The following is a 12,500-nucleotide window of genomic DNA, read 5'->3' as shown; positions in this document are numbered from 1 at the left end:
ACAATTCCGTCTTTTGTACAACCATAGAGAAAAGACATAATTGCTTAATATCGGTTCGAAAATAAGTATTGAGGAAAAAAGGAGAATAATGCATAAATTATAAAAAGGATAAAGAAAGAAGAAAACAGTAGATCCAGATGGTATACAGATACACGTAAGTCAGTCCCGTTTGAATGGCAACACCAGTGACCAGTCACCACACTGACAAAAAGTCAACAACAGAGCAGCACCGACAGTAAATGGGGAGGTAGTGTCTGTCAGGACTAATCATGCCTGCCAAGAGGAAAAATTTTGGGTGCTCAACTTTATCAGGTGAATGCATTCACCCTCAAGAACAGTTAATGCAAAGGTAGTTACCACTGGTGATGCTTCGTGATCACTCCTCTAAATCAGTGCATCTGAGACTGATGATTCCAGGTCCTTGTTGGTAAAACAATATTGTAAAGAAAAGTTAGGTAATAATCTAAGTGTTTGGCTTAGCCGCTTGATTTCAATGTGTTCTCACCTATTTCATTGTGTTGAGTTTCTCATTTCAAGCATTTTTAATAGCTGATCCTTGGCAAATCTATAGATAACCATGGTGTTCAAATTTTTACGAATTTCTATACTTTCAACCATTAACAGAGGAGGTGATCAGAAGTACACTATCTACTTCATTAATTAAAATGAATTGTCATAATTAAGTAATTCTGCATTACTATTGAACCTGTGTTTACGAACAGATTTTTCGAACAATATTTGCATCAGCTCACGAAAGGTGTTTCGGTGTGATATTTGGTGGCTTTCAGGTTCCCAAGACAACGAAAGGTATTCACTAATTGGAAAAGAGTAAGCTTGCAGATAAAGTAATGCTAAGAGGCTTATGTAAAGTGTAACACAAGGTTCTGCGGGTACTGCTAGAGACGAAATTACAAGTTATTCCAAGTAGAAAAGGTTCTATGCATATATGCATTTTGAGGCTTTGTTTAGCAGTAAGGTGAAATTCGAGTGTGGCGGAGTGACCTTCATGGGGATGATAGATACAAAAGATGGGCCGGGCGGGAGTTTGTCTTACAAACACCATTTCAGCATACTCCACCTTACTGTAGATGTGTGATATTTTTAACAGTTTTATTTTTCAATGAAAATCGTACTACAAATGAAATTTGTTCAGCCATCGCCTTGAGATGAAATTTAAACATTTTTGTGCTGCTAGCCTCGCTTCTTCCCACCTGCCCCCCCTCCGCCGTCCTCGTCCGGGCAGGCAATGTGTCACCTAGCCTGTTTTTTTTTTTTTTTTTTTTTTTTAATTTGGGGTTGATTACAATCATGCGAGCGTTGTGAAATATTTATAGGTAAATTACCTGTCCACCAATACTTCTCGTCGCATTACGTCATACTGTAATAAAAAAAAAAAAAACACTTGAAATTATGTGTTGACGTAGATTGTCCGATGATGAAATTGTAAGTTATTGAGTCATTGAATTTTCTACAAATTTTGGGGTCCCCTAAGCACATCCTTTACAGACGTCACATATGATAAGGAACACTGAGTAAGACTGAGTCTGACTTCCCTCTGCATCTTCCACCATTGCAACTTAACATTGAATTCAACCACGATTAGCTGTTAATAGGATCAGCAGGCTCTTAGCATCATTATATCCTAACTCTCGCTTAAGGAGGATTGCTGCCTGTTGTTATTTGCAGTTTTTGTTGTTGTTGGATGTTGTTGTTGTTGTTGTTGTTGTCTGTTTTTCTTATTTTTGTTGTTATTGTTGTTTTTGTTTTGTTTTTTTGTAACTTTCTCTTCCTGCTCCTCTTCCTCCTTGTTATTGTTGTTGTTGTTCTTCTTCTTGCAGGACTGCTGAATTTTCTTATGACGTCTATGTTAACGCTAGTATACAAAAACAAACTGTATGTAATGCTGTACTTAACATTCGTCTGCTATTACTTTAGTGAAAACCATTGCAGTGATTCTTCAAATGCTGCAACATCTCAGGCTAATACTTGGGTAAGATATACTACTACTACTACTACTACTACTACTACTACTACTGATCTGATTTCCACTGTTACATAAAACTACTACTACTACTACTACTACTACTACTACTACTACTACTACTACTACAGTACATGTACATATTATTACTACTGCTACTACAGTACATGTACATATTATTACTACTACTACTATTACTATTACTACTATTACTACTACTACTACTACTACTACTACTACTACTACTACTACTACTACTACTACTACTACTACAGTACATGTACATACTACTACTACTACTACTACTACATACTACTACTACTACTACTACTACTACTACTACTACTACTACTACTACTACTACAACTACTACCACCACCACCACTACTACTACTACCACTGTTTCCTTCTACAGTACTACTACTACTACTACTACTACTACTACTACTACTACTACTGGGCTTGCTCTCTTACATGAAAAAAAAATACTACTACTATTATTATTAATAATGATTATAGTAATAATAATAATAATAATAATAATAATAATAATAATAATAATAATAACAATAATATTAATAATTAAAATAATAATAATAATAATAATAATAATAATAATTATTATTATTATTATTATTATTATTATTATTATTATTATTATTATTATTATTATTATTATTATTATCATTATTATTATTATCATTATTATTATTATGTGCAGTTTTGCTTTTTTGTTGTTGCTATCAGCATTGTCATTATCATCATTATTATCATTATCATTATCACAGTATTGATCATCATCGTCATCATGACCACCATCATTATTATCGTCATTGTCATTTACCTCCATCTTTTCAGGTATCACAATAAGCCTAAGTACAGGCTCTGCCCCAGCTTGAAATGTAACTATACTTCACGAGAGACGAGTGACACCACAGCTGTGTCGCTAATGGAAAGGCAAGGTTCATTTGACTTTTGGTGCTGATTATGTTTATTTAATTAGGATGTGAGAAAAGTCTATATGTGAGATTCCGAATGAAAGAAGACGTCGTATGTGAGATAGGTTAGGTTTTTCTGGGATACCTTATGAAAGAAGACTATTTATTTCTGTGCTACCTTATGGAAAAGGTTTGTACTTATTATGGGATATCTTATAAATGAAATGAGGAAGATTAAATATCTGGACTCACTTGACGTCAAACCTATCAGCAGGTGGTGGTGGTGCTTACATTACTGATCTACATATTAAATATCTATAAATATTGATATGTCTCCCAAATACACGACTCACTTCTTACTAAATTCCACTTAATTTTCATACTCATTGACATACAAAACACGAGAAATATGATAATAACCATTGGAACTGAACACTAGCGATAACATGGACATACGTTTATAGTGCAAGGGATCCCTTTCCATAAATAAACCAAGAAAAATATATTCAGCTAATCAAAACAACAAACCTTAGGCCCGGTTCCCTCTAATCCACGGATTCCGCTTCCGTGCACCATTTAGCAATGACGCCACCACCCTTCCCGGTGTCGTGTTCGGAGCTGTCCGGCTATCCAGAACTGTCCAGGGTTTGTTTACAAGCAAAGGCCGGACAGCTATGAACACCATTTCACGTTCGAAGCTGACCGCTTGTTCGTAGGTGTCCGGCCAGGCCAGTGTTTTGAAACACAGGAAGCATATTCCTTATTTTATTTATTTATTTTTTTTTTTCATAAGAAAACCGTTTATAAATCCAATACACCGCAACATTTTGATAAGAAAGTGCATACATTGTTATATTGTAGAAAATATGTACCTAATCATTATCGTATTTTGAAGCACGGGGAGGCATATTGTTATTTTATTTTTTTATTTTTTCATAAGAAAACCTTTTATAAATCTATACACCTGTGGGATGCCTACATCACAGTACAACATTATGAGGATATATATATATATATATATATATATATATATATATATATATATATATATATATATATATATATATATATATATATATATATATATATATATATATATATATATATATATATATATATATATATATATATATATATATATATATATATATATATATATATATATATATATATATATATATATATATATATATATATATATATATATATATATATATATATATATATATATATATATATATATATATATATATATATATATATATATATATATATATATATATATATATATATATATATATATATATATATATATATATATATATATATATATATATATATATATATATATATATATATATATATATATATATATATATATATATATATATATATATATATATATATATATATATATATATATATATATATATATATATATATATATATATATATATATATATATATATATATATATATATATATATATATATATATATATATATATATATATATATATATATATATATATATATATATATATATATATATATATATATATATATATATATATATATATATATATATATATATATATATATATATATATATATATATATATATATATATATATATATATATATATATATATATGATAGTTCGCCAGTGTTGTCGTACTCAGCCATAAAAGGGATTACGAAGGTAGAAGGGTCACAAAGGGAAACAGTTTTAATGACAAAGGCCAGCCCAGGCCAGGGTACAAGATAAACATCCTGTGACCGGACAACAACAAGTTGTTGTACATGTTGTTGATACCACACACGTTGGTGTCACGTGGGCTTTTACTTGATTGGTGAACGGTACGATTGAGAGGCGTGTTGTGTAGGTCAAGACACTCCTCCCTCAGATTCCTGAAGAAAAATTTTAGAGGAATGGGGCAGAGAGAGACGAGAGAGGAAGCGGAAAGGGAGAGACAATTGAGGCGCTGAGCGGGGCCGCCCTTGGTGGTTGCCGAGGAGGCGGAATGAGTGTTTTTTACTTAATATAATGCTGGGGTCACACTACAGCTTTTTTTTTACTGCGACGTCCCCGACGGTCGTTGGAAGGCTGTCGCTGGTAGCAATGACGTCATTTTAAGAATTTTTGGCCTGTTGTAAGATGCCGTAAGTCAAGTTTTAAGGGGCCCGCTTCCAACCTACCAATGCCAGGTTCCTGGCTTCAGTTTCCGCTCAAGCGACCGGAAGTCTTAACGTCTATGGAGTGATCGTATTTCAGTTTCATGAAAAAGGAGAAACTATAGATATTAATTCCATATAGGTTTTTTCATCAATACCTAAATAATTAAACCAATCCCCAGGGTCTAGTTTTAATTAATTGAAAAGACACTCATGAGACAACTGATTTCTTTTCATGAGCCAATCTTTGACCCATTTCCTCTTTTTTCGCTTTGGTTTCTCTATATCTGCTACAATGCAAGCCTCAGTAACTGCTCCAAGAGCTAGGTCTAAATCCTTATCAATGATCGGGACTGAGGAGGCCGTGTCTGCACTCCGCACTGTACAGCGTCTCGGCAGAACTGAAGTAAATTGGAACCAAGTTGGAACGTGTGTTAGATCGTGAGTTAGATCGGAACCTCATCTGTTGGTCGTAACATCTATGGGGCCCATTACGTTAACGTGACGATATCGTACAATGTCGTAAGATGTCCTTGTTGTTACACGACATCGTAGAAGCATTACGACAATCGAGGGCTGCATTCGGCTGTTGGGAAGAGAGTCACGACAAGTAAAGCCACTTCATTGGGCGTATGATGACGTACGATGATGTTATAGAGAGAGATACGACATCGTTCGACATCGAACGAGCCAAAAATCGTTATAATACTGAGTTACGACTAGTCTTTGAATATACGTTTGGCAGTAACACACGAAAACGTTGTCGCTAGAATCGTCGTGACCAGTGTGACTAGTCCCATTTTACCCACCGTAGACGATGGGATATGCAGTGGTTCCCAAACTTTTTTCTGTCATTTCCCCCTGCACCCACTTCAACCATCCAGATTTCCCCCTTCATGTGTATAAAAGAAAGAGCAGTTAAAACACACTGAGACTATTTACTAATTTATTTTTCAAATGTACAAATATACTGATAAACTTATAATTGCGGAGTAAAGTGGATAAAGAGCAGTTAGTAACAACTAAGCATAGCCATAGAGAGCGGTGAGTAACAAATAAAAAGATTTTTTATTTGACTTTGAGTTTTTTTTAGTTAGTAGGTAGTGTAATTATTTCTCCCCTGGTAGCTTAAAATTTCCCCCAGGGGAGAATTTCCCCCAGTTTGGGAACCACTGGGATAGAGGAAAGACATGCTTGGGTATGATGTCCCATCGTCGTCGCAAGATCTCTTTGGGACATCCCTGGACATCGCAGGTCCATTGGTCTCCTCTGAGACCAAGAGTGAACATCCACCTTCAGATCCCCATGAAGGTGAACGTATACCCTGTGCCACAAGAAGGCCAGCAGGAGCAACTGGAGGACCAGCAGCAGCATCACCAGCACCAACAACAATACCAGGACGAGAGGACAGCTCTCAAATTACCAAGCCGCGTATTTCTGTAAGGAGTATGCACGGTAGTAGTGGCGGCATTGGTAGTGGTGGTGAAAGGCTTTCGTTAACGTACTCAAAATAAATAAACCCGCAGGTGGTGAAGATATATACCATCAGAGAGAGAGAGAGAGAGAGAGAGAGAGAGAGAGAGAGAGAGAGAGAGAGAGAGAGAACAATGCGAAACAAGCTTTATTGGTGGTATTATCATGATCATCCAGTATTCACAAAGCTCCGTGTCAACTAGGACAGGGATGTACTTTAGGAGACTCATGGTGAGTGTGTAGATGTCGATGCTGTGGGGTGATTTGACATGGGAAAACTCTTTGGACCCTTATACCTCCAGGGGTTCATTCTGGGCTGCCTTTGGGTCGTCAAGCGAGTATAGGGCGTCATCGCACTTTTGTCAAATGCGTCTATTTCAACATCGTTTGACATCGTCTGACATCATTCGACATCGTCCGACATTGTCCGACATCGTTAGTGTAGCATACGTTGTCGCAAGCCAAGAAAATTTGAAAATCCTGATTGTACCCATTTTCTTTGGTACATCGTACGTCATCGTTGTGAGTGTCGTATTATAACGTGGGTCAGTACGTCATCGTACGAGGGATATACGTCATCGTACGTCAAGGATCTGATGTCGTATGTCCTTTGTTTTGCGTGCCCTTCTTGCACTGAAATGCTTCCAATTGTCGTATGCAATCGCAGAAAACTGGCCTGTACGACCGTCGGGGGCGTCGTAGTAAAAAAAAGCTGTAGTGTGACCCCAGCTTAATGGACAGTAAATGGAGCTTATAAGTTGCAATGCAGCCTTTGAGGTAAATTAGAATGAAGAAGGAATTATGATAGGATGTTTAGGTATTACTTTAGTATATGTGTTTATGTGTGTGTACCTAGGATCAATATGACTCCATTATATACTTGCATCCCCGTATTATGAGTAAAGAATCATACATACATATAGGGATACGTTGAAGTAATTCTGATGTAGGAATATATAGATGACGATAGAAGTTTGAATCATTGCACATGAGACAATTATGTTCAGCGGTGAGTTACGTTTTTGCAATCATATACGAGATTGGAGTGATTGTTATGTATGGTTATAAGAGGAATTGCAATTATTTGCAGGAGAGAAAGCGAGAGAGGGACTGTGATTGTCATTTGCCAATGCCGTATCGAACAACATATGTTCATATATTATTTTGTTAATTGAAATAAAAAGAACAATTTCTTGCTTGTTTATAACCAGTAGCCAGAGAATTTGTGCAACGTCATGGAACAGTTCAGATCACGACATACCGCTATATCTAACAGGGCCTATTTCAGCCCTAAACTTGGCCAGTCTTTCTTGTAAATTACTTGGCATACTGTCGCGGTCACTTTTGAACAACTTTGTTTATCAACAAATCTTTGTTTTTGAACAATGGGTTCTGCCCAAACGCAGTTCGCGTCCGGACAGTTATGGATAGCTGAACAGTTCTGAACACGATACTGGTCAAGTGATTGTATTGGGAACTGGTGTCGTATTCATTGTCCATAAGTATAAGGTTGTTCGGGGAGGCCGGGTGGCGTAGTTGGTTAAGGTGGCTCGTGTTCGGGCCTCTGGTCTAGGCAGACCGGCTTCGAATCCTTGCCAAACATAGTTGCCCGGTGGGAGATTTGGCGTTCTCCTGTTAACCCTAGCGGTGCTATATGACCTAAGCTGTTGCGGCGTCTAATGGAATAATCTCCATTTTTTTTTTTTTTGGTTGTTCGTTGCTGTCCGGGCTTTGTTTATTAACAAAAGGCAGACAGCTACATACAGCAATTCGTCCTGATATTTCTCTTATGGTTCTTTGTTATGATGCCGAACACGGACGGCTCCGAACAGCCGGACACCCATGAACATGACGCCGGACTCCGTTTCTGTCTCCACTTGAACGGACGTTTTACTTTTTACGGAGACGAGAATAGTGTTGCACGTATTGATGTTTTGAAATGTTTTAGACACGATATCCAAGTATATGATAAAACGGTATTGAATTACAGCTTTATAATATAATGTTTTTTTTTCTTCTAACTTTAACATTTTTACTCTACTCGTGGAAAAAGAGGAGTGATTAGAGTCCCAGGTCGAGAGTGAGGTGAGGTAACCCTGCAAAGCTATGTAAACACAAGTAATGCGCGTATTTACATGAATGAACTGAATAGATTTCAACCCAACAAATGTAGTTACGCACAGACCTCACTCAGAATCTATGGTAATGACAGTGTATCAGTAGCTGACAACCAGATTATGGCCAGTACTAGTAAGTAATACACTAGCAACCCTCTCCACCAGACCGTACATTGATACACCAGACACTATTGTCCTCCACCGTGGCTTGTAGAACTCACTAGCGGCTATCTATTTATATTTGTTTACTGTGAAAGGAATGACACTCTTCACCTCCTCACTGGCCTTTATTCGTTAGTTGCGAACAGTAAAGGCATCGGCACACTAGCACTTTTTCCGTCGTTGTCGACATTTCCGTCGTTTTTTGTTTTATTACTGTTCCGTCAACTCTTTCCGTCGTCTTGAGTCAGACGAAAAGAACCGCTTACCTATAGCGTCAGTTGTTAGTAAAATTAAGATCTATGGTTTTTAATCAAAACTTTTATTGTAAAATTTATTTTCTTGTTAATTTGAATGATGCTATAATCTCAACTTAATAGAATCTTAATAAGTTTATATATATATATATATATATATATATATATATATATATATATATATATATATATATATATATATATATATATATATATATATATATATTTTTTTTTTTTAGCCTAGCAGTGAAAAGTGGCTCAGTTGTTTGTTTACATTTTTCTGGGACTGCTACACTCCAAGGCAGAACTTCGAAATAACAACTGGCCAAGATGAGCAGCTCTGTTCTTTATGATTGGGCAAAACTGTCTTAAGAGTTTCTCGTAGAGAGCATTAGAGGCCAAAAATAGCAACGAAAAAATAACAACGACTTGCTGGGATGAAAGGGCAGCCATGTTTGTTTACAGTTGACAAACGCGACAGGCGGAAGCGTGCTTAAGTTGACAGTCTTCAGTAAGTTGACAGAAAAAGTTGACGGAAAAGTGCTAGTGTGACACCGCTTTAAGGTGGCAAGAGGTTTGCAATTTTTATGTCGAGGAGGTTTCGTCTCTGCGCGGCCACGTTGATAAACAAATGTTACGGAGACGCCAGTGAACTCCTATGTTCAGTACGAACTCCGTTTTTGTGGCGTCCTTGCTAGACGATGGAAGGAGACGAAGTACGTGAAAATGAACTATTGTTAACTGGACCTTAGCTGTGATAATTATCAACCCTCACCACGGATAGCACACCTGAAAACATATTAATGAGTAACTGTAATATTTCCTCAAACATCTGCTCAAAATACACTTGTTAGATCTGAGCGTGCCGTTTTTAAGAAGCAGCACGGATTACATATTTATATGAGTCTTTTACGTCCTTTCATTTATATTATCTTCTTGTGTCGTATGTTGTCAGGACACAGATATAACGTCCATTTATTTATTTATTTTGTTTTTATTGTTCGTGACCTACGTGTCACCACAACTACTTATAAAGGCCACAGGGGTGAATAGATGGATTCTGAAGACTGTTTTTCCATGTAATAATGTAGAAATCTGGTTTATCTATCTTTGTACTATTAAAATATCACAAAAAAACCTTGAAACTTGAACTAGAGCCTTTTGAAGGTAGTGGAGTTGTAGCGCAGAAATATTTCAGAATATCCTCGACAGGTGCATACATGTCAGATAACCCGCACATACACACACACACACACACACACACACACACACACACACACACACACACACACACACACACACACCGCGTAGTGTGCACGCTCGACTCACAATCGAGAATGTCGGTTTCGAGTCCCGGGAAGAGCGAGGCAAATGTGTGGGCCCTGTTCACCTAGCAGTAAATAGGTACGGGATGTAACTCGAGGGATTGTGGCCTCGCTTTCCCGGTGTGTGGAGTGTGTTGCGGTCTCAGTCCTACCCGAAGATCGGTCTATGAGCTCTAAGATCGCTCCGTAATGGGGAAGACTGGCTGGGTGACCAGCAGACGACCGAGGTGAATTACAAACACGCACACACACAACACCTTACAGCTGCAAAATCATATCACAGACATCACGGCTATCGGCCACGATTTTAAGCTCTGGAGAGGTCATGGAGAGGCTACCCACATTACCACTCATCATTGAAGTTCTCAGGGGATCAAACAATACTGCGTAATTGATCTCGCTACCCACGAGCACCAACACGTGAAAATCCTTTATGGATCACACCAACAGGCATTCTCTCTCTCTCTCTCTCTCTCTCTCTCTCTCTCTCTCTCTCTCTCTCTCTCTCTCTCTCTCTCTCTCTCTGTTATTCAAACCTGTGTTTTCATTTATCTCGTCTACTATTTTAATGTATTTATTTATTTATCTATATTTAAGTGTCAGTGGGGAAGATATGAATCCTTAGTTTGGGGGATTGGAGTGGTTGGCTATTTTAGGAGTGACTATTCAGCAAGAAAGAAAGGTTGATGCTGATACAGTCAGGAAAGTTTAACCAGGCGAACATTGTTACTTTCCTTAAGTTTAGGAGCATTTTAGTTTTTTTCATTCTTAGTAGCTTTTTCTTTCTTTTTGATCTAGTGTTACTATCCATTAGTCATTCAACAAAATCCACATTAAAGGAAGCCAAATACCTGCCATTACGACAGTTTAAACAAAAAGTGATCATCAACTCACCATTTCCCTCCTGGCGTGGTTCTGCTCCTGCTGCTCCTCAGACTGGCAGTTGTTTGGTGTCCCTTCACCCTCACTAGTGTTCTCTTCCATCTCTCTCTGCTGCCAGCTGAATTTCTTAAACCTCCACAGGCGCTGCTGGTGTCGCATGATCCTCCTGCGTCGCCTGGTAAGCTCGCAGAACACACAGGTGCACTCCGCATACTGGCATTGATGGTTGATGACTGGCACCTCCAGGTTGTGGTTTCTGCAGGAGCCACAACATGGCTGTCTCCTCGGCTTTTGCTTGGCAGCGTCTGCTTTATCTTCGGTTCCTGTAATACAGAATGGAGGATAAAGTGGCTCCAGCATCCCAGCCAAAAGGAAGCTCCAACTATACGAACGGTGAGTACGTATAATTTTGCGTGGCTTTTGTTAAGGCTTGGTCAGAGGGTTCAGTATGCATGTATTGCCTTCAGAGTAGCTACCAATGGACGTTCATTATCTTTACTCCGATGGTTTTGGAGAATGGCGAGGTGATGGATAAGTACTATAGTGACTCAGTTCTCTTTAGCTTTTTGTTTCGATTAGTCTTTGGAGAACAAAACAAAACCTGGTGCAGAATAGCAAGTGTATAAAAACTGCATGTATAGTCGTGGTCGTAGTTATCCAGGGAAGAAGTTTTGCAATTATCAAAATTTCCTAAGAATTTTGATGTTGAGAAACTCGATTTGCATTTCTTCTTTTTTCTTCTTTTCTTCCCAGTTAAAAAGAGATTCACACACACACACACACACACACACACACACACACACACACACACACACACACACACACACAGCAATTACAGTCACTTTTACTCGTGCTCTGCCGTCACATGCGTGCAAGAAAATAACCTTGAGTCATGGCCGCGTGAGGTTCATAACTAACAACGTGTTAAGGAGCTTTACATAGGTACCTTTCGCTCACGCACCACCAGGAGAAGCATCATAAGTACCAGATTCATACGTAATACATACAGTTCTCTTGAGACGGGTAGGGAACTCTGTGTGTGTGTGTGTGTGTGTGTTTTACTGTTTGATCTGCTGCAGTCTCTGACGAGACAGCCAGACGTTACCCTACGGAACGAGCTCAGAGCTCATTATTTCCGATCTTCGGATAGGTCTGAGACCAGGCACACACCACACCGGGACAACAAGGTCACAA

General features: G+C 37.8%; 1 protein-coding gene across 3 annotated transcripts in view; it reads right to left on the bottom strand.

The window, feature by feature from the left end:
• Positions 1–12,500, bottom strand: part of LOC123505216 — a 133,619-nt gene that overhangs the window by 15,357 nt on the left and 105,762 nt on the right. For all 3 annotated transcript variants that reach the window (XM_045256394.1, XM_045256392.1, XM_045256393.1), the window contains one exon: positions 11,319–11,629. In XM_045256394.1, coding sequence (XP_045112329.1) covers positions 11,319–11,629 — 311 coding nt within the window. The remainder of the gene's footprint in view (positions 1–11,318; positions 11,630–12,500) is intronic.

Source organism: Portunus trituberculatus, chromosome 17 (genome assembly GCF_017591435.1).
Source record: "Portunus trituberculatus isolate SZX2019 chromosome 17, ASM1759143v1, whole genome shotgun sequence".
NCBI lineage: Eukaryota > Metazoa > Arthropoda > Malacostraca > Decapoda > Portunidae > Portunus > Portunus trituberculatus.
Note: the sequence above shows the minus strand (reverse complement) of the source record. Positions and strands in the feature narration are given on the sequence as shown.